This window comes from Phascolarctos cinereus, unplaced genomic scaffold (assembly GCF_003287225.1).
Source record: "Phascolarctos cinereus isolate Bilbo 61053 unplaced genomic scaffold, phaCin_HiC Scaffold_1;HRSCAF=81, whole genome shotgun sequence".
In the NCBI taxonomy this organism is placed as follows: Eukaryota; Metazoa; Chordata; class Mammalia; order Diprotodontia; family Phascolarctidae; genus Phascolarctos; species Phascolarctos cinereus.
Genome location: NW_027555514.1, coordinates 154,658,530 through 154,682,965, shown reverse-complemented (window position 1 = coordinate 154,682,965; position 24,436 = coordinate 154,658,530). Strand labels below are relative to the sequence as shown.

At 35.0% G+C, this 24,436-nt stretch overlaps 1 protein-coding gene across 2 annotated transcripts in view; it reads left to right on the top strand.

Annotated features, from left to right (window-relative positions):
- The window catches only part of SEMA3A (semaphorin 3A), a 645,372-nt gene that overhangs the window by 444,287 nt on the left and 176,649 nt on the right, over positions 1–24,436 (top strand). For both annotated transcript variants that reach the window (XM_020999770.2, XM_020999769.2), the window contains one exon: positions 21,226–21,345. In XM_020999770.2, coding sequence (XP_020855429.1) covers positions 21,226–21,345 — 120 coding nt within the window. The remainder of the gene's footprint in view (positions 1–21,225; positions 21,346–24,436) is intronic.

Genomic DNA, 24,436 nt, shown 5'->3' with positions numbered 1-24,436 from the left:
GAAATCAACCTCCACCAAAGATTAGTGACTCTGGAATTCTGGCCTGAACAAAACTGGACTGTGAAAAGAATAAATGAAGATCAAGATCGGGTGTGTGTGTGTGTGTGTGTGTGTGTGTGTGTGTGTGTGTGTGTGTGTGTGTGTGTGTGTGTGTGTGTGTGTGTGTGTGTCTGGGGTAACAGGGAGCTGCCTTTTCAGAAGTCGTGCCAGAAAATATTTATCTAAATTATAGATGTCTTGAAAGAATATTTCTGGGCTCTGTAACTCATCATTTATGTTTTTGTATTCTGTAGTTTGTTTTACTTTACTTTCTCCCTTACTTACCTAGTAAAATTCCTTCAGAAAAGATCAACTTCCTTTTTTTCCCCCCCTCAGTTGAATTAAGGGAAGAAGGGAATGTTCAGTACTTAACCCAAGAGAATTAGAGGGCAAAGCCTCCCTTAGAAGCCAGTCCTCTAGCAAAAGAAGATCTGACTCATGTGTGAATTGGGTAGAGTGAGGGATGTTCTGAATGCTGCCTCTCTTTATATCTGAGATAGTTTGTTATTTGAATTATAATTTTTACTTACAAATAGATTTATATATAGGAGATTCATTCAAATATTGATAATGATCAAGCGTGATTTCACAAATATGTGCTTAAAGGTATTTAATAATAGTGATGTCTAAAAAGCTAGACATGGGGATCATAATTTTTCATTACATTTTTTTATGATTCTTTATTTTTTTCAACAATTTAATGTATTCTATTTTCCCTGATTACATGTTAAAATAAATTTTAACATTTATTTTTGAAGTTTTTGAAGAAATTCTATTTCTCCCTTCCTTTTTCTCTCCTCTTCTCCCTCCCTGAGATAGTAATAACTTAGTAAATTATCTACTCTGTTGTTTCCATATTATGGTCTTAAAGGATATAGAGTATTGACTACAAAATTGAGGTGATCTTTGAGATGTTGCAGAAAGGAAAAAAATCATACTTCAATTGGGTGTTATATTTTAAGTTAATTTAAGAATGTAGAGAAAGGCAGCAGGACATAGTAAATAGAAAGACAACCTTGAACACAAGCATTCCAATATATATACATTTTCATCTCTACATGTTTACTAGGTGAGCTCTGGGATAAAAATATTGAAAGCCAACTTTAATATTGTACTCATAATATTTTTGCTAAGTTTTTCTTTTTCTCTACTTCATTCTACTACGTAGAAAACTCAGTTTTATATAAGGCATCTACCACATTGCCCTGATTTAGCTGTATATTCTTTAGGGGTAAGTATTGCTATTTTTCATTGTTATGTCCCTAGTACCTCGAATAATGCTTTGCACACAGTCATTAGCAGCTAGTGGCTCAATGCAAAGACCACTGGGCTTGAATTCATGTATACCTGACTTCAGATGTGGCCTCAGGTGCTTACTTATCTGTGTGACCTTGGGCAAGTCACTTAACCATGATCAGCCTCAGTTTCCTCAACTGAAAAATGAGGATAATAATAACACCTACCACAAAGGCCTGTTGTGAGGATCAAATGAGATAATGTTTGTGAAAACAGCTTAGCACAGTGACTTGTACGTAGTAGGTGCTAAATACATTCTTATGCTCTTTTTCCTTTCCTTGCTTTCACTCTGTTTTATGAAGTGAAAAAGACCTAGTTTCTGCTCTCATGAAGAGGAAAAGCCCTAAGGATTTGATATTTATTAATTTAGTGATAATGATTTAGACACAGTCTATGCATGAGCAGATTGACAGGGGAATTCCCCATGTAAGATTAGAGAGCAGAATATTCATAAGAAGTCAACTTTACAAGTTGTTCTGCTAGATAATTATAGCTTAATAAATGCTTTTTGTTTTTGTTTTACCAAGTTGAATGGTCTTATCTTAGATCATCATGATTTCAGAGCAAATGTATTACACTTGTGATTATTGGATCATTGATTTAGAGTTAGAGGCCATTTCATCCAACTCCCTCATTTTGCAGATGAGAAAAATGAGTCACAGAGGCTGACTTGCCCATTATTCGAGATGGTAAATTTCAAAAACTGGATTTGAACTCACATGTTCCTGATACATTTCACCTTTCAAACCATTAGTCCACATTAACACTCTAAATCTGAATAAAAAGAGAGAGATGTGCTGGCATAGTCTACAAAAGTAAAATTTGCATCTTATTATCTCTGAGAAGCCTTTTATTATAGTGGAAAGCCATTCGACTTATAATCAGGAACTTGGATTCTAGTCCTGGCTACACTCATGATAGAAGAAGTTTAGGCAGATCATTTAATCTCTTTGTGCTTCAGTCACCCATCTATAATTTGGGGATGAAAAGAACTGCTTATTTCACAGGTTTGTTGTGAGGATTAAGTGGGATAATGTGTGTGAAAATGCCTCAAAAAGTGTGAAGTAGTTTTTAGATATAAAGTGTGAAGGATTAAATGATTGAAAAAACAGGCTGCTTAGCCATATTTGTCAAGGGAACTTTGTGAAAATCAGTGCAGGTTTCATGGAGCTAAACTAAAAGGAACCAACACATACTGATATTCTAAGTTAGACATGGCAGTAACAATTATTATAGCTATTATCACTTATACTTACTTTTTGAAAGGTTGCAGTTGAAGCAGAATTAAACAAACACTCCAGGGCCATTTGAAGAATAGTATCCAAACTACCCCTCACTTTGTGCAATCTCAATCTTTATGTCAAATCTACCTGCAAATGTACAAGGTAGAACTTTCTATTGAAATTATTGCTCAGAAGGGAATTGTAGACCACGGCGAATTAAGCCTTGGCCCCAGCCTGCTGTGCAACATGGCATTTTAGCAGAAGGCTTGCCTTTTATCCAGCTTCTTTTGGCCCAAAAGGACAGAACAATGTTGCCAATCCATTTGGGGAAGATTTCTGGCTGATTCTGATTTTCAGTGTCAATCTTCCTGTCATTGTTATGAATAATAAGAGAATTACTACAGAAAGCTTTGCTCCATTTGCAGGTGAAAGCATTGCTGCCGAAATGTCTTGATCCTGTCTATGAAAGGAAATTGAAAGAAAGTGCTAATGCACTTATTTATCTGTGCATTTCAAGCAAAATATACCATAAAAGTAAAAGGCCATACCCCTCCCCCACATTACTGAATTTGCTCATTCAATGGAATTAAAAAAAAAAAAACTTAAATATTTGATTTGATCCAAGTATAGAATGTACCAAGCCATGCATGCATTTACCACAGGATCTGGATTTTGTAACAGACACTAAAGTGAAATTTTGAGCATATTTGATTTAACGATTAACTCAGTTTGTTCCACCGTGCAGATATTTGATATTATTTTGTATCTGTGCTTTCCAGAACTTGCCAGGATATGCTTACCTATCTTATGTAACAATTCTCATTTTTAACATCTGTAATTATTGATCTCGAGGGGCTGTCAATACTGAATCTTAAGGGTTCTAGTTATGGCCCAGGTGCAGTACAACAGCTGCACTGAAGGCATGACCTTCACCCTGCCCTATAGGTAACCTTAACCATGAACCAAAATATTTCCTCCTTAAGGAAAAAAAAGGGGGGAAGAGGGGAAGGAGGGGCTAATTTACTCTAGCTATCAGGAACATATAGCCAATCAAGCCCAACTTTTCCATATTAGTCGTGGAAGCTTTCTGACTATACTCATCGTTTTTTTAGGAATTGAAACAAAAATAAACTAAGGTATTTTAAAGATTCTAGCTTGAATACATAATAGCATGGTGTAGGGCAGAAGCTCAAGTGCAGGTAGAACCAGCTTTTGATAGGGAAATTGAGAAATATTTAACAAAATAAATAAAAATACAATAAAATATAGATCATATTATATTTTAAGGCTAAGTCAGTATGTGGCCTACATGGTTATGTACAGATTAGGTGCCCTGTTTCTGTTTGAGTTTGATAGAACTAGTGTGGCTGACAATCTCAAATCAAGAGGAAAAACCTGGGTTCAAATCCCAATGCTCCAAGAAAACATCTAAGATTCTAAATTGCTGAAAAGGCACAGAAGAGGAAATTCCTCACTAGGAATACCCTGACTGTTGAAATACCATGTGTGGTTTAAAAAAAAAAAAAGCTGAACACAAGAAAACAAATTTCAAGAAAGATTCTGAAAACTCCTCAAGTGCATTCCCTCTTCCTTTACAGATAAAGAACTATGTGCACAGATGTTCAGGTAATCATGTGAAAACCGAGAAGGATAAGTATGCTAGAATTACAAATAATAAAAATGCACATTTATGTTGTTTTTGTTGTTGTTCAGTTGTTTTTCAGTAGTGTCTGACTCTTCATGACCCCATTTGGGATTTTCTTGGCAGAGATACTGGAGAAATTTGCCATTTCCTTCTTCAGCTCATTTTATAGGTGAGGAAACTGAGGTAAACAGGTTTAAGTGACTTGTACAGGGTCACACAGCTGTTAAGTGTCTGAGGCCAAATTTGAACTCAGGTCTTCCTGCCTCCAGGCCTGGTATTCTATCCACTGTGCCACCTAGCTGCCTGCACATTTTTCTAGTGCTTTACAAAACATGTATGTGTTTTCTCATTACAAAGCAGCGAGGGGTAAATAGGAGAAAATGATCATGCCTATTCTGCAAGATGATTCCAGCTGAGATTTAAAAGGGTTAACTCAAGCCCATGATGGACTGAGGACTCAAAGCTGGGATGTCTGACTTCAAGGACAGTGCTCTTTTCAATCTTTGTGCTTTTCATCATGTTATGCCTTTCAAGCATGTGAATGTGGTTAAACTATCAACTGGTTAAGGCAACTTATTTGAATTGTTAATATCATGAAATGTTCTGTATGTTCTGCGTCATATTGGTTCCATTGTTACTGAATTTGTTCTCCCTTCAGTAAACTGTCAATGGTGAAAAAAGGTCGAGTTCCCATCTTCTCCATTTCAAATAAAATCATTTTTCATATGTTTATTGTTCTTACTTGAGAAAATAGTAAAATAAAAGTTGCCTTTCTATAATCTATAAAGAGATAAATACGTATGTTATTTCTGATTCTCTGCTTCATTTCATTGTTTTACCTTACTACACTGTATAATCTGTTTGAGGAAATTGCATTTAATATATTATCCACATGCAATAATTATATAGGAAGCAGTTAAAGTGGTGGAGAGAGTACAGGGCTGGGAAGCCAGAATACTCATCTGTCCTGAGTTCAAATGTGGCCTCAGATGCTTACTGGTTTTGTGACCTTGGGCAAGTCACTTAACCCTTAGTTTGCCTGAAGTTCCTCATCTATAAAATGGTCTGGAGAAGGAAATGGCAAACTTCTTCAGTATCTCTGCCACAAAAACCCTAAATGAGGTCATGAAGAGTTGAACAGAGCTGAAAAAAAGCTGAGCAAAAACAACCAATAGTTATTTTATCCATTTCTTAATTTTTTTTTAAAGAAAAATACTCAAAATATTTTTCTTGTGAGATATTGGTGACAATTCATAGAGGAATATTAGAAATACATATTTATTATCTATTTACCAAATATAAGATCAACAAAAGATTGCAGGCAATCATGAAGGAAGTCATGAATGTAGACGTTCAATCAGCACCTTACTTGTGGAATGTTATAAAGATAATGTGTAGAAAATTCTATAGTGACTTTTGAGTGAATAATAGGATAATAGGCAGCTGTGACTTACAGAAAATAATTCCTTCAAAGGAATTTGTGATGTTGAAAACCACATAAATGATGTGGAGTGGTTTATATATTCCCCAAGCCTCCAAGTTAGATTTGTAGCCAAAATAAGAAATGATCTGAATTTTCATAAAAAATAAGTAAACAAAACTTATTCAATTCTATAAACAACATTAATTAAACACCTATTCTTGTGCAAGCCCTGTGCTTGTCTCTGAAATTTTTTTTCTGGTTTACTCAGCTCAGATTTCTCTTTTCGTTACAGTGATAGTGTATATTCACTGATATCTCCAGCGACCTCTCCTTTGGAAATAATATTCCTTTTGCCAGGTTCGGTGGTATATGCGTGTAGTCCTGGCGGCAGGGAGAGCTAAGTGTGGTAGATCCCTTAAATCTGGGAGTTTGGGGCTGCTGTAGGGCTAAAGCAGTTGGAGTGTCTGCACTTAGTCTTACGCTGTTATGATGAGCCCTTGGGGAATGCCAGGCTACCAAGCTGCCTAAGGAGGTGTGAACTGGCCCAGGCTGGAAAAATGGAACATTTTAAAGCTTCCAAGCTGATCATTTGGGGGATTAGGTACATGAATGTCTTCTGAATTTCCAGTCTGGGTGAGATAGGGAGATCCAGGCTCAAAAATAGATGAGGATATAGGTAGAGGAAAGAAGAAGGAAAGGAAGGAAGGGAAGGAGAGAGGAAGGAAGGAAGGAGGGACGGAAATTGCTTTTAATGATTGGTGGAAAGATCTGTTTACACTGGCAAAATAAAGGGCTACAGTCTCAGGACCTGTGTTCCAAGTCATCTAGTGATAAAAAGGGCCCCCTCTCTCCTACATCTTAGAGAAGCATCCATGCCCTTGGGTTTGCCACCATCCAGAGAAAGTAGGTATCCCTGAAAAAGACAACAGTGCCACAAAGTCACTCCTGTGCTAGTTAGATTTTTCCTGGTAAGAATTCTAGAAGAGAAATGTAAGGAAAAGATTGATAAACTATATCTTTTTGTTAGAGTGTGAGCAAGACAGTGAGCAGAGTTGAAAGCATGTCATACAAAGAATGTTCAAAGAAACTGGGAATAGTTAACTTATAGAAGAGAAAAACCACAGGGGTGAGTGGGGAGAGTATTCTGGTTGTCTTCAAATGTTTGAACTGCTCTTACCTGTTAAAATGAATACATTTATTCTTAGTAGCTCCACAAGAAGGAAGTAGGAAAGCCAGTGGCAGTTACACTGAGTCAGATTTGGAGCAATATAAGAAACAGCTTTCTAGTAGTTAAAGCTCTCAGACTATGAAATTGGTAATGGATATTTGGAAGTATTTAAGTACAAAGTTCTTCACCTTTTTGTGCATGTGTCATGTTTTCAATAGTCTGGTGAAATCTTTTTTGGGTGCCATGATTTAATGCTCTGGTATTAAAGAACATGGCTATTAAATGCAAAAAATAAATAAATAAATAAAATGCATTTAATTCCAAAGTAAACCAATTCAACAAAACAACAATAAGTACTCAGCATACACAAGTTAAAAAAAATAAGTTTACAGTTATCAAATTATCTATATAATCACTTGTTTGTGATTTTTTTTTAATTCAGTGATCCATTAAGTCCCTTTTAACACAAGACTTTGGTGATTTGACAACTAATAAATTATAAGTAAAACTACATAGTTCAGTTGGCAGAACTCTGTATGTAATTCTAGTAGCCTGATGTTAGGAATCTCCGTTTATAATGAGGCTTAACCCTGATACTTGGTATTTGCCGGGTGCTTATGATCTTACTTTGATATTCCTAAAATTATTATATGTAGATTAACTTTATTATTCCTGTTTAGTCCCTGTCGCATAGCATATGCTTAGGAAATGCTTGTTGATTGACTAACAAATGAAAAATGGACATAAGCTAAGGTTAGTGGGAGAGTCTGCTTTGAATCAGTGAATCTCTGATTTCTCATCTTTTGTTTCTCTAAGTAAACCATTCTTTCTGTGAGATAAGCTTCAGTGATGTAAAATGTCATTTGCATGACTATGCTTGCAACATTTTGAATGTGGTTAAAATCAAAATTACAACAGTATGAGAAAAAAAGTCAGATTTTCAAAACATCTCTATGCTGAGACACATTTTGATGAGCTAAACTTTTAGCTCTTTTGCTAGCACTGAAGAATATTTTGGCTTCCCCCATTCCCCTTCAGCAACTATGTCTTTTCTCAATGTTATAATAATCTAGCATTCCCCCCAAAAAAACCCCACAATTAGTCCAGTTGTAAATTCCTAGCAGCATTCACCAAAGCAGCAGAATTGAACATTTAAAGATGCGTGTACACATATATGTTCTTAGGACAGAAACTTACTCTTATTTCACTTAAAGCTAACATAAAATTCAAATAATTTTTTTTCCAAATGTGAAATTTTGATAAGTGATCACATGTTGTTTATCTGATTAGGGATAGGGACTGAGCTTTTCATTTCATTGGTATAAGGAACTCCCAGGTGAGGCGATTCCTTCTCCAAATGGGGCAGCTTCTTCTCTGCACCTTCCTATTTTAGAGAGTTGCCCAGATCCTGAGTTAAGTGACTTGCCCAGCATCTCATCTCCATTACATCAGAGACACAGGGCTTTAGCCCAGTTACTTCCGGTTTGAAACTAAGTTGCTAACCCGTTTATTAGTGGTTTTTGACATTTTTGGGGGGCTCACGATCCCCAACACTCTTGAAAATAATTCAGTACCTTGACCCAAGAGCTTTTGTTTATGTTGATACTTATCATATTAGAACTTGAAACATTTCAATGTTATTATGAAAATGGTTTCCACCTTGTGACCACCCTGGGATGTTTTGGGGGGCCCCAAGGGTCTAGGGCCACATTTTGATAACTGCTGTACCATACTATTCTGCCTGTCTCAAGAATTAGAACTCCTGAATTACATAAACCATTTACTATCTAAAGCTTGATTTCATCTTCTGTTTGAAATGATCATCTTTTCTTAGGAACATATTAGATTTAACCTGTGATCTCACAAGTGGAAAACTAGATCTTATTTTGTACAGTTTCTTGATTTCATTTCCTTCACCAGCATTTAATGACACTTTGGAAATATGTATATTATCTCTGATTAAGGTCAATGGAAATCTTGCCTTAGGAAGAATCACTAAACTGTGCTGAAGAAATTTAGTCTGCTTCCTTTCCTCTCATTTTATTTAGGGTTTTTTTCTTGGGGAAAATATGGAAGTATATTATGGCAAAATGTGAAAGCAATTTATTTCATATGACAAAGTAAATGCGTAACCGAGCACAGGGATTGCAATTTAACTCCAGATTCGGAAGTAGGCAACCCACTCCTAATGTAACTGGAACAGATCAAGTACCTGATACTCAGTTTACACACTAGCACTGAGAATTGCTTGCACTTGAAAAATTTGCTTGCACGTCTCCCAGTACAAACAACATATTCAAGCAAATTACTATAAAGAAATCCTTTATCCTAACAAAGATGTTTCTTTACTAGTAGAGACTGAAAAACATCAGAAGCCCTATTGTTCAATTTTAAAGAACTGAATGCTTTTTTATGTCTTTTGATGTTACCTTTTCATGATGAAAAAAGCATGATTAAGTATCTTTGACTTTGTAAATCTGAAAAATTATGTCTCAATCTGTTGTGCCATGAGGAAGTGAGAGAATGAAATAAATGTGTTTATTCCTCCAGGAAGTCCCTTAAATCATGTATTTTGATTCAATATTTAAACATGTTAGTTTAACCAGAGGACTAAGAATTATAAATCTTGGGCAGGGAGGAAGTTGGGTTTTTTTTGGGGGGGGGTGTTGTTGGTAAGACTGAATAGTCAAAATCTTTCTTAAGGAATTAAACACTGTGAATTAAAGTAATTGAATAGAATTTAATTTTTCAGAATGGGGGTAGAATCGTGAATTTTTCCCTTATTAGCACGTGATGTACATCCAAAATTGCTGCTGTGTAGAAAGAGAAGGAAAAACATTTGGATTAAAATGACACTTTTTTTAGATCAGTTTATCTGTCAGAGATTTTTATGTGGTTCATCCTAAATACAAATACAATGTGTGTGTGTGTGTGTGTGTGTGTGTGTGTGTGTGTGTATGTGTGTATCTGCAAGTGTATATGTATAGGCAGTATCTCACAATTATGATTTTCACAGTTCCTAAGGGAAGAGAATTTGTGCCAAGACTGTCTTACTTTGCATTTAGCAACTTAATTTAATACTAACAGACACACAACTTCATATATTTAATTTGCACTAAGCTTCTCTGTATTTGTTTATAGCCATTGATTCTTTAAATGGTGTATTTGTAATCATTGCCTTTTAGTGACCAACCTAGTTACATAATTGTTACAAACTACAATTCCATGCATATTTTCCATGGGTACATTTCATCTCAAGCCAAAACATGCCATTAATTAGATTTTCGCTTATAAACTATCAAGCTTCAGGCTTTTTTTGGAATATAGTGATAAAATATCAAAAACCCTGGCTCACCACCACCACCACCACCACCACCACCACCACCACCAATGAAGACCATTGTGAAATTCTCAGAATATTATTTTAAATGCATTTATATGTTCTGAATAGCCACGTGCCATAACACACTTTTAAAGGAGCTAGGGAGGCTAGGGATGGTACACTTCCACCTCTTCTGACTGTGTTCTTGGTAATTAAAAAAAAAAGTCTTGTAAAGGAGAAGAACCCAAAGAATTGGGACAAACCCTAACTAAAGATTAGCTGATGGCCAGGCTAGTCTCAGAGTGACTATAGGACACTGGAATGCAAAGTGGCAAGCAATGGAGTAAGTTGGTTGCTGGTCAGAGTTCAAAACCAAGGGCACATTCTGAAGATTAAGAAGCTGCAAGGTAGGGAGTGCCAAGTGTCAACCCTATTTCTGAACTCTAGCTACTTCCTGAGGTTTATCCAGTGCTAGTTCTGACACCCTGCCTCATCCTGGGCTGACCCTGTTGCCTCCTGTTGACTCAGTCATTCTCTCTGAATTTGGGGACCTATACCAAAGACTGGGAATCATTGTTCCATTGTTTTTAAAACCAGAATGGAATAGTCTTAAAGTTTTCCTTTTTAATTGCTCTGAAAGAACTTTAAATCTTCAAATGCCAGCACTTACATAATGAATAAGACATGATGTTTATGTATTAAAAGAAATATCCCAAATATACTAAATTCTGAAAAAGATAGATTAGCATCCCTTATGTTTCAAAATAACACTATAATTGATAAGGATCATAAACTGTAAAACTTTAATATCAATTTCAAGTCAAAAGAATCATAAGGTTTAAATAAAATGGGCCTTTACATAAACTTTATTCCAAACAATTTCCAAGACATTCTCCCACAGTTCCTTGTACATGTAAAAGAATCTGTGCCCACAGATAGACTATAGTTTAGTGATAATATCCCTTCAATTAATCAGTAACTCAATGGTCCATTTCCACAATTTTATGTAGATATTGATTAGAAGGTTCTGCCACTTTCACATTCACAGTTAACTTCAATAAATTGGCATGTTAGCTTAAGTGTTGGAAATACTTTAAAGAATATGCATGATATCTCATGGATAATCATGGCCAAGAATCCAGTGCTTAACTGTCAACCCTCAGGTGATGAATCTCTCCATGCTTATTTGGAAACATCTTCTCTTAGATGTAGAATGAACAGAGATGACTTACTGGCATCATATTTGAGCCTCATTTGAACCCATAAGAGCTTGGTTAACAAGAACCTAAAGCTATTTTCAAGCTGAAATGAGGCATCAACATTAGACTCCCTCATAAGCAACCAATTACTATGCTATTATCTTTAACCATTTGGCCTAATTCCATCTATGGCTAGTATTTCCCATTGATTTAAACAAACTCTATCAGTTTTACCTGGAGAATACATAAACAAGCAATTTAGACTTTGGTGTTTGGCCCAAGCACCTTAGCCTTGGACAGCTGCCTTCTTACAAACTTAGAAAATTTCAGACAAGGTGCCCTACTTCCAAATATCAATCCCACTATCTGTCATACTACCTACAATTCTGTGTTTATTTTTTTAGTTTTTGTGGGACATTTAAGCTTCCCTTGTCATCTTTTTAAATGAAAATATCGGTGGTCAGATCTATGTTTTTAGTAATCAAAAGAAGGAACAAATGAAAAAATTGTTGCCTCTAAATTGTAATTATATCCAGAATAATAATTTCTATGATTAGAATAGAATTATCATTCTACAGCCCACATATGGATGTTCTCTCTCTCTCTCTCTCTCCATATACATATATATATATATATATATATATATATATATATATATATATATATATATGTATATATGCCTAGAGAATTAAACTTTTCCTATTTTATTTCTTGGCTTGAGAATTGGAGCACATACTTCCTTTCTTCTCTACCAAAGCCCCATCTCCTCAATCCCACCTTGTTAACTATTTCCAGCATGTTCTTTTGTTAACTTCTGATGAGAGAGCTAGGTTTGGATTGGAGTGTTGGAGGAGAGGAGGTAAATGGAGGGGAAGAAAAGAAAAGTGGGAACCGTGGCTCTGTCTATTTGAATGTAGGTATAAATGCCAATTCTTCATTGATAAAGTTCTAGTTTTTAGGGGATTTTAAAGAATTAGTTTTCTACATTAAAACAATGAAAAATAACTACATAGTACATCTTTATATATTTGTTTATTGTCCTTAAGTTACTTAGCAACTATATCCCATATTTTAGGAGTCTCCTGGGTCCTTTCAACACTTGATAGATTTACTTTCACTTTTGGCTCAGCTATTCCTGGAGTATTTTTGGCTTTGGTGCCTGTTAGTGGAAGTTAGAGTAGAATGGGCACCTCATTAAAAAGAGAGTGATTTCTACTGCGTCCAGGTACATTAACATGTGCTGTTTCCTGTGTAATAACTGGGGAGAAAAAGTCAGAGTATTTGATGTTTTTAATCTCTGTTGTTGCCAAAGGTTAAAAAAAAATGATGAGACACTTCAAGTAGCAAGTTAGGAAGAAGTCCTTCAAGGATAATTTCTAGATTGCCATTCCTAAATTGACACCTTTATTCTATGGCTACAGAGCTTATTGACTTGGTAACAGGTACAACAAGAAATCCAGATGAGACCTGTTCTCTTGGTCACAGGCCTCTGATTCCTAGTGGTCTAGTTGGTTCATGCAGTTTACCTATGCTTGCGTATTGTTGGAAAAAAATTAGTATTTAAGCTGTTTTGAAGTGATCTACAGGTTGAATTCAGAACAAAGTGGAGGTGAATTAATAAACAGTGGTAGTTGGGGAGGGGTGTTAAAATTAGATATAAAGAGTGTCTCCAAAAGACACTTTAAAAAAGCAACCTAAAGACCCTGGGCAAGTCCCTTAACCCCAATTGCCTTAAAAGATAAAAAAGGAACCTCAAAAAAATGAGTTTACAGAAATTCTTTTTTTTTTTGGCTCAGAAATGGGGTTAAGGGACTTGCCCAGGGTCACACAGCTAGTAAGTGTGGACAGATTTGAACTCAGGTCCTCTTGAATCCAGGGCTGATGCTTTATCCACTGCGCCACCTAGCTGCTCCAAGTTTACAGAAATTATGAAGGTATATTGCTAGGGATCCTCATTTTTATCTAAATGTTCTGAGTCACCTGGGAAAGGAAGTCAAGTTTTAAAATCAGAGTGATTCTAAAGTTTGCATTCAACTTTGTTTCTAGACGTTGTGTGATATTTTATAAGCCTTTTTATAACATATCTGCGAGTGCTTTGAACAAAGAATGCAGTTTGTTTCTCTGCATCAGATAAAAAGAAGGTTTAAAAAAAAAGAATAAAGCTATTCCCTGAAATTTGGACATTTTGTTTTTGGCTTACCCATAAGTATATCTCATCTATTGTTTGAGCTTCCATATGGTCATTTATAAGCATAGAATTTAGGATTGGAATGGACCTTTGAGATTATGTATTATAGGCCAACTACCTCAATTCATAGATGAATAAATCAAATCCCAGAGGAATGTCTTACTCAAGGAATAATCAATCAATTAATCATAAATATTTATTAAACACCTACTATGTGCTAGGCACTTTGCTAAGTGCAGTATATAGGCTTGAATTCTTGCTCTTCTGAGTATATGTCCAATACCATTTTCATCATACTGTATTGTCTTTCTATTTTGATTTCCATATATTTAAAGGTTTTAAGAGGAAACTGTAAGTTTTAGGGTTAAACATGTTCTGATAAAGTTATCTATGGTAAATGGCATCAGATTGACCTTCTTCATATCAGTCCTTTTCTGAGATTCTATTGTTAATGACATTGTCACAGAAAGCAAAACTAACACAACTGAAAGCCATGTAATATTCTATTGGAAAATGTAAGGACTTGAGTGATTAATAGCAAAATCCAGTTGGTTTTACAATGAGGCATAATGACTTAAGTTTTGTAACATGTCATATAAATCAATCTCTTTTTTTAATTACCTTTTTTACAAATTAAAGAGATAGAGAAAACCATGTTTCAATAGAACTTATTTCATCGATATTCCCTCCATTGGATAGATTGCTTCCCATCCACATTTTCACATTGTGTATATTCTTTTCCATGTTCTTCCTAGAACTTCCCCGGAAGACCTACTCAATTTGCCTTATGGACCCCAAACAAACCCCTCAACGCCATATCTTTTAAAACACGCTCTAGAAAATTATTGAATTGGTCGTATTATGTGGATGGTTCAGAAGTACTGAACATTGAATCTGAATGATAGTTAGACTTTAAGAAGATGTGTTAGGCTGCCAATGGGTCTTATCAGCTTCTCTAGTCCATCAGCAACTTCATCCTGAAATTTCCCAGGACCCTTTTAACAGTAGAAGGAAATCTAATTCGGTGGTTATCACCAGTGTTGTAGCATCATCTGTCATGCATATCTTGCCAAAGTGTATTTTTTCTTGATGAAGTTTGAAGGTTGTAAATCTAAAGAAAGATATTTATGCAATCTTTGACTGTAAAAACATGATTTCAAAACAATTAGTCCACTCACCAACTCAATCAAACAACACAGCAGTTTAGTGGGAGAGAAACATTCAGTCCAATCTGTCATTTAATTGAATGATCAGTTGCAGCAGTTGACCTTATAGGCTTGTGTAGACTTGGCCTTCAATACTTATACTACATAGTTTAAAAAGTAGTGATAAGGGACTGGTTTTTAAACTTTGTGACTTAAAACCAATATGAATATCACCACTAGTCTAGCCGTATGGTTTTATATTTCTACAAAACATAGGAATGACAGTAATAAAGTAGAAAACTACACTGCTTTTGTTACATGGTGAATGATTCTGGTAAGCAATGAAGCAATCTAAGATAGACTGTAAAATATGCAAAGGTATATTGTAGTGGACAGTATAGCCTACTCACATTTTACAAGGCTCGTAGGAAACAAAAAGCCGCTTCTTAAATCCAGCATTATTTAAATGATGTACATTCAAAATCGGCCAACTAAATTTACATTAGTAACATGAAGGCCATGTCTCACTTTTGCCATATGTATCTCTCTGAAGAATAGACCTCTCAGATCTTTTAGTGAAGTCCGTAGCATCTTGAAGGAGAGACTGAGCTTTTTGGGGGATGATACAATCACAGCTGGAATAGCATAATAATTAAACAAAAAAAAATAGAGGGAGAAGGAAACAACAACATTGCTAGATAAATGTGGGACATCTTAAATAGAGGAAGGGATAAAGTGAGTGACAGCAGCAATCTCCAGGATTACTGTTTTGGCACTAGGATCCTCAGATTCCACTAGCATGCCAAATAAATGGACCAGAGGAAAAGAACGTCAACAGATTAACTTCAGAAATTAAGTTTATTAATGGAATTTCATACATAAATACATCCACCCAGCATGATAGCAAAATGTTTCCTCTGCTTTTCCAGCTGTTAGATGATACCTTAAAATTGGTCACTCTAACTCACTGCAGGAACAAAGACAAATCTCTTTTTGTTTTAATTGAATGCTCACTGACCTGAGGCAGTGCTGAATTCTGACCATTTAGTTTGAGCTGATTTATATCTTAATGTATTTTAATATAGTGTAAGTCATTTGTAGAGGGGAAAAGATTTGACTAGATCAGTCATATGAATAGAGAGGTCCTCTGATTTCTAACTTAAAACAAAAGATATATTGTCACTAGTTGAAGAATCTGAAAGGGCATGTTTGTAAATCCTATGTTTTTATTGTGGGTGCAGTGAGTGGAAGCTTATTAAAAACACCTCAACTGTTTTAACTTTCATACATGGAGCAGTTGTTTTGACAGATGGATGGACTTTATTTTAGGAACTGTCCAGGAAAAGTCTGACTAACACAGTCTAATCAGTATTACGTAGCTGTAATATTTGTTTTTGAAATATTGTGCATTTGACTCTTAAGGGATTTTTGGTAGGGTTTTTTTTCCTAATTCATTTTTCTAGCCTAATCTCTTTTCCCATATTTCCTCTATCTATTTGATCTACAAACACTGAAAACTCTCTTACAAATAAATGTAAATGTTTTGTCAATAAAGATGATACATTGATCATCAGGCATAGACTTTGCTTAGGCTAATTTATTGCTGCTTAATCTCTTAAGGGCAGTTTTTCTGAGCTTAGTTAAATGTTTATTATGTATTTGGACTAGAAGATATTTCAAACATCATCACAGGAGCAGATATGTTTGATCAGCCCTAAGCAAATCAAAGCCTGTTGATAACCTTGACCACATACAACACGGAAAGGATAAAGGCTTAAAAAAATGTGTTCACTTTGACTGGATTGTTCGCTTCCATCACCCTGTAACCCTCTAGTGGTGAGTCAAAGAGCAGTGCAGTGCCAAAAAGTACATGACAGCTGAAAAGTTTTCAGAATTGCTGTGGTTCAAGCAAAGGTCACAAAATCTTTTCTTCTGCCTCCTTGGAGCAGAAATGTGTGAAGCGCGCTTCCTTCCTATGCCATACTCACTCTCTCCTCCTAAGGAAATATTTAAGCTGGTTCCAAACAAAAATGAATATCCTTTTTAGGAACTAACAAATCCTTGGCAGCAATAACTTCAGACTTTTATTTTCTAAATCAAATGAATGACAGGATTGAAAACCATTTATGTAAAATCTGTCTTCAAAAAAAAATGATTACCAACAATGGTTCTTTTAAGATCCTGGCTCTTTTATAGAAGCAGTTAATTTAATTCCTTTCCCTGTCCTGGAGTGGCTGTTGATACATTCTCCAATGTGCTATTTTTAGCCCGTGTAGAAATTTTCATTTAATTCTTTTGTTTCCCTTCAAGTATCTTACACTTTGGAGCTCATTTTTTCCCTCTCTTTCTCTATTCTATTTGCATGGTCCTTCACATTCAAAGCAATATCCAGCTAGCCTCAGGGCACGGCAGAAACACAACCTACTGCCAGCTAGGAGAGCCCAATTGAGTGATAAAATAACTCATTCCAGGCTGTGGGCCAATAGGGTGGGTTTAGCCGCTATGTAGAACTGATACATTCAATCATCAGCATCCACATTAAGCTTGTTTGCCAAGTTTCACAGCTAAAGGTGTGTGTAGATACTATTTTTTTTCTCTACAAGCTTTGGGAGTGTCTAGATCTCTCCTTTTTGTAGTGCTTCATCTATGAAAGGTAGGATAGAAAGACATAAAAACCATCATATTCTCTGTGTGTGTCTCATCATTGGCAGAAAACCTATGTGCTTTCCAGATAATAATTAAAAGCCCCTCAAACTCCTTGGGAATATGAGTAGGTAGGAATACATTTTACAGAGAATATATTTACTAAAAAATTGTAAGCATGTAACCCAAAACACCAGGATAGTAAAATAACCCACAAACCCTTTGCATTCTTTTACATGTAGAAATGGGGTGGGGGGGAAATTAAGTAAAGATTTCAGAACTGTAACCATACTCTATTTCAATTTCTTAAGCATGGGGGGGGGGAAATTTATGTCCCTTGTCTAACATATAGTGAGTCTAATCCCTTTCTTTTCCAATTTCTTTATTTTACCTGGGGGTGTAATAGATGAGAAACTTTGGGGCTTTAAGTGGATTTGGTATAATTCATTTAATTTTGAACTCGTTATGAAATTAGGTACATTTCAGATCAATCTAAAAATGAGGTAAATGGAAGCCCTTCCACTTTTTAAAATGATAGAAGTTCTATTGGATTTCAGATTAAGATTTATTCCCATATATTAGATAGACTAAATGCAGCCTAGTGTGATAGTAGCATGTGCTAATGCAAGCTATGTGCCATATTGAATGCCTGATCACTACATTGTGAGATTTACAAGGTATTTGTTTTTTAATATCTCCTTTCTACCCCCACATTCACACACATACTGATTGCATAGCATAATACTTTGTGCATAGTGTTTTTTTTGTTTTGTTTTCGTTTTGACTTTTTTTTTTTAGTTAACATAAGGAAAAGAGATAGGAACTAGACCTATGATTTCATTGGTGTGAGGAGCTCGACGGGGGCAGGGGGTGAGGAATCTTTCTCTCTTACTTCAGTTTGGAACCTTTTCTGCTGTCTAGAACACTGAAAGTTTAGATGACAGGGTAATGCCACAGTGTGTTTTACAAGCAGAACTCTCACCCAGGACTTTCTGGCTATGAAGTTGGCTTTCCACTCATTACACTATACTGCCTCTCATAGTAAGTCCTCAGTCAGTATGGAATTTATAAATTTGTTGTAATTAGTGGATTGAGTGCCAGACCTGGAGTCACGAAAATCTGAGTTTAAAATTGGTCTCATTTACTAGTTGTATGATCCTGGACAAGTTACTTAACCTCTGCCTCTGTTTCCTCAACTGCAAAGTGAGTATTATAATAATACCACCTACCTCCCAGGGTTGTTTCCGGGGTAAAATGAGATAATGTCTGCAAAGTACTTATCACAATGCCTGGCACATAATAGGTGTTATATACATATTAACTGTAATAATAACAATAAAAGTAGTAATTAAATGGCTATTTCAGATTGTCTTTATGTAAAGCAATGTAAGTAATCACCTATGTTTGTGATTTGAGAGGTGCCATGGATGTTTCCCCACAGATGATATGGATAGATACATATGTACCCCTTGCCGATGCCTCTGATTTTTACCATAAATTATCCATTTATTTGTGACAATAATCTGAATCTGAATCTTTAATCCAATCTGAATTTTTTTAATATAAGTAATCCTGGGAATGAAGCATAGTAACACACAAAATGCTTAGTGTTAGCATATGTAGAATATGGTTTTCCTTCATTAATAAACCATTCTATTTTTCCCAATCTGCCCCAGGTTCTGAGCACAGGGCATTTTTAGGACAGCCAAGTGGACCAAATGGGGAGGGAAGAAACTAAGGACCCCTAATTTTTTTTGTCTATGTAAAAATTTTATGTGGAAATGAGTATCTTTATAATGAAACAAAGACAATCTTGTAAAATTAAAGTTTCCTAGGGAAATATTATAAAATTAAGACACTAATTATTGACTTCTGTTAACATTTTCTAAGGTCTAGTTAGATGAAAAATGAACTTAAAAGGCTGACTTAAAACAATTGAAAAAAAACTAAACATCTCTCTTTCAAAAGCAGCAAGGATTTGTTTTGAGTAGGAATAGGAAGTCCTGAAGCCTTGTACTTAAAGATTTAACACATCTTTGGAAGCAGATTTTCGAAGGGCAGCCTCATAATTACTCCTAGAAAAATTAGATTCTCATAGACAACAATAGGAATCAGTTGAATTGATATTAATTTGTGAATTATTCTACTCATTTTTGGCTGCCTGGTTCTCATTTCATGGGGGTAATAGAGGTAAGGCCAAAAGTTTTAGGTGAAAATACAGAATACATGTGTGTTTATAAAGGTCAGACCAAAAAGCCATAACACTCAACCATTAAGATTTTTTACTTTACAGACTGAATGTAATATCAAGATGAATTTACCTCTAACTTTTTTGAGTGTAGCAATAGGATAAAACTTTCCTTACATGATATTGGCCAGTTTCAGTTCTACTACATTCTGACTTTTCCCTTTATTATTATAGTTACCTATTTGTTTTTCCTACTTCTGTTTTCCAGAGAAAGAAACTGAGTCTTGTTGGAAACTATCTGGAAAAAATATAAAACAATCTTTAGCTAAACTTTTATGGTTTTATGGTCCCACAGATGAATACCCAATTGGAAAACTTTAAAAATGCATGTTATGTGTGCAATAACATAACTCATAACACATTGTATACTATATGTAACTAATTTTTAAAATTTGTATTATGTGGGCAGTGGACCATAACAGCTTATTGAAGTTGTTATGGTAGTTGATTTTTATAATGTCAATGTAGATTTACTTATTAAAATGTAAGAAATTGCTTTTTTCCTGTGCTGGATTACTATAGCAATAAAAATACGTTTTAATATTTTGGGGTTTCCCCCCTAGTGTTTCTTCAACTAAGGAGAGAATGTTTATTTGTAGGATGGAAAATATTTTCTGTTGTGGAATTTACTTCAGTGTATATTTAAAAAAGTTTTGATCAAATAGCTCCCCTGTCCTTCTACCTCTCCTGCTCCATCCGCCACCTCTGGCAACACTTCCTTAAAGATCCTATATAAAAGATCGTAACACTAAAATTCATGATGTGAAACTATCTTCATTGAAAATTATATAACACATGGTGGGGGGGGAGAGTGCTGTGTTTTTTAAAAATCACACTTAACCTAATACAGTACAACCCATTTAGATATTCCTCAGTTAAATATAAATTTCTGGTAATGAGTAATTAATAGATTCCTATTCTCATTTTTATACAAGATTTATTTTTTCTTTATACTTTTTAAAGTTTGCAAATAGTCATCAAAAGCTTCCCATTTTAGCATGTCCACCTTACTTACAGTATAGGAAACAATTTTTTAAAAAATAATGACTCTGATCAATTTCCTGCTCCTAATCTACCCCAGAATTCCTGGGGAACCCAGTTGGGATTTTTGGTTGTCTGTATAACTTTCTTCCATTTCTTTTCAAATAAACCAGAAGTAAATTTCAAGTAAATTAACTGAAAACATCAGTTTTGATAGTGTGAACATTTGAACTAAAGAAAAAAAAAACTGGTCTCTTGGAATATTTAGGTGAGTTCTTCAGAGTGTCCCATTCAAAGCCAGTCCTATTTCAAACTCATGACCTTTTTGCAATGTGCAACTTTGAATAGAAAATGAAATATATAGGACTTTGTTTTCCTTATACTCAAAGGGGAAAATTAAGTAGCCAGGACAAGAGAGGACACATCTTGGCAAAGAAAAAGGATTAGAAATTGGAGGAGTAACTTTCCTTTGTGTTGAAAGAAGTGTGTATTTTGAAGTTATGCACCCTTGCGTGCAGAGCAATTAGACCTTTGGTTAAAATAGTCATGGGCTGCTGAATTATAAACAAGCCTTAGAAGTGTTGTGAAAAGCCTCAAATGAAAAAAATCTGTTCCTCCTCTTAGCATATCTGACACACTAGAGTATATGGTAGTCAAACTAAATTCACTGTTTTATTTTATTTTATTATATTTTTTTTCTTACAGAAAGAATGTGCTAATTTCATCAAGGTGCTTAAGGCTTATAACCAAACTCACTTGTATGCCTGTGGAACAGGGGCTTTTCATCCAATTTGCACCTACATTGAAATTGGACGCCATCCTGAGGTAAAGCTGTTTAAAAAAAAATCTTGTCCATGGCCCTTTTCCTATTTAAATATCTTATTGCTAATTACTGCAGCTCATTTAGTTTCCAAAATGTTGCTCTGGGTGATCTGCTTCTAATCGAGATGTTGATATTATTTCTGATTTGTGAATGCTAATCAAACGAAGCCATCATCTACCAATAGCTCAGGAGCAGAAGGGAACAAAGAAAACTAACATTTGTTTTTACCCCAGATTACTAAGTCAGTTTTCTTTTGTTTTGGTGGCAGATGCCAACAGGGTCTTTTGTCTTTCATTGTGTCAGCCTCCCCTTCTAGTTCCTTCCTCAGACAGTACTAGTGTCTACCACCCCAGCTGTTTTCTTCTGCCTAGGGATTAAGACTAGATACTACCCATGCATGTATATTATACATGCTTCTCTGGTATCCCATTTTATCCAAATAGCTTTTTGTTTTGTTTCCAGGCTTTGCTAAGTACTTATTTTTATACCTTTATTTATTCTTCTAATTGTAAGGAAAGTAACATGGCAAAATGAAGAGAGTACTAGATGTATAATCAGAAAGATGTGAATTCAATCCCACTTCAGCCACTCAAATCAGTTTTAAGGGTGAACATCTGAATTTAGTCCCAAGTCTCTGAAAATGTTTCTGTGAGAATTTCAAAGTGACCTAATCAAAACCAATTCTATTTTAGACTCACAGCCTTTTTGCAATGAACCACTTTGTAGAGAAGAAAGAAATATAGCATTTGACTTTCATTACACTGCAGGGGGAGTGGGGAGAACTCCAGTGGTAAATACAAGGAGAGTGTGTGTTAACAACAAAAAAAAAAAGCTAGAGGTTAGAGGAGTGACTTTCCTTCATATTGAAAGAAGTGATCCTGAGTAAGGCAGGTGATGCAGTAGTACTAGCCACTGAATTGGAAAAATCAAGTTCCAGTCTGGACTCAGATGCTTACTATGTGACCATGTGATCATGGGTAGGTCAATGAACCTCCATTTACCTTAGTTTCCTCATCTTTAAATTTGAGATAATAATGGCATATACCATTCAGTGTTGTTGTAACGATCAAATGAAATATTTGTAAAACCCTTTGCAAATCTTAAGGGTTAAATTCTAGTTATTATTATTGCTTTTGTTGTCATTATCATTGTTATTATTATATCAATTAACTTTGTGCCTCACTTTCCTCATCTATGAAATCAAGGAGCTGATGGCTTCTTATATCCTTTCCATAATACTGTTCCTTCTTAAAAGTTACATTTCATTCTTCTATAAATCTAGTATCCTATGATTTGATTTCTAAGTATTTACTTATTTTGGTACTTTCCAATGATAATTGAGTGAAGAAAATTAGCTCGAATTCAGAGTAAAATTGAAATTGACCATCATTGCAAGTGTTATCTAACCAGAAGGGAATATTGCTGATGATGAAAGTAATTTACCAAATAGCATTTAACATTGTACTTCTTCTTTTTTTTTTTTCAAAATGTCCTCCATCAGTTGTTGGCCTCATATCCAAAAACAGGTAGCTTTCCAATATGTGTCTATTAATGCCCTTACATAGTAACTTCCTTCCAAACTAGAGGCAGGTATTTTCTGTTTGTTAAAAATTTCCAACTCAAATTTCCAATCTAAAAACAAACTTTTGAGGCATTGTGGCATAGTAGCATCTGTCTTAAGTGGTTCAAATACATGACTTTGAGTTCTTCCTTTGGCACATAATGTCTAGGAGATCCAGCCTGAGCAAATCACTTAAACTTTCAATGCTCTGATATAGTAGTGATGGGAGGCTTCAGTTATCTAGACATCTGCTGAAGATCTCTCTGCCAAAAAGCAGAATTGCTTAATAGCTCCTTGGCTTATCTAAATGATAATTTCATATTTCAAAAAGTGAAAGCTTACATAAGAAATTCTGCTCAGTATCAGATTCTTTCTAATAAGGAGAAACTAGTTGCTAGGGTGCAAATTATAGAAACACTGGGAGGTTCCTGGAGTTTGTGAGAGAAGAAAAGAAATTTGGGCAGAATTAGAGATATGCCTTAAATTTTGGGAAAACAAATTTGAAATGATATGGAGGATCCTATGCAATAAAATTCTACCAGGGAAGTTGGCCTAGAAGGGATGGAACACTCCCAAGAACAAAATGCTGAAAGACACAGAGAGTAGGTTAGTGGGTAATATTTTCTGTCATTCTCTGTCTTACTCTCACTCTCTTGGTATCTTTAAAACTTTTTTTTTAATGTACAAAAACTTTTAAGAATCAGAATGGAATAAATACAGCAGTTTTATTAATCCCTTGTTAAATCAAATGAGTGTATGTATTGTGTGTGATCGTCCCAGAAGTCTCAGTGCAGTTTTAAGCTCTACTAGTGTATATGTATTTCCCTTCTACATTTTCACATGTATGTCTTAACCAATAGTAAATTATGTAAATTTTCAATTTCTTATGTATACATTGAGATGCTTATAAGGATTAAGTTCACAATTTTAAAAATAGTCTTGAAAATTAAAAAAAAAAACCTCTTTCAATGCTCAGGAGAACTCTTGAAGACCAAGTTGTAGAGCAACTTGCTTGGCTAGAAGCAGTTTTGCCACTGGGATTCCCTCTACCAATGAAATCCTGGGTGTAGTTAAAACAACAATAATGACTAAAATATAATTCAGATATTGCTAACTTCTTGGTAAACCACACCTTAAGACAAATTTATTATTCCTATCTTAAAATAAATAACAACATGGCTTTATTCCTTTGAGTACTAAAGGAGGTTTTACTTTTTTTTTCAGGCTAGGTGGCTATTTCTTCCTGTTTGATCCATCTTGGTAATGACAGTCTTGTAATTGGGCTGCAAATCTTTTTTTTTCTTTTCAATTTGAGAATTTAGGAAGTCTTCACCTCTCTCCATTGCTGGCTTCCCTAAGTCAATACCCAAGTACTTGGTTCCAGAGAAAAATAACTATCACAGTTTCCCAGGGATGTAGATTCAAATTAAAACTCTTGTAGTAACCATTATGAAGCTTTATCTCAGCATATTATAATTAAAAGGGTATAGAGCTCTGAATTCCTGAGTAACAGTTTTGGTTACCTGATTTAT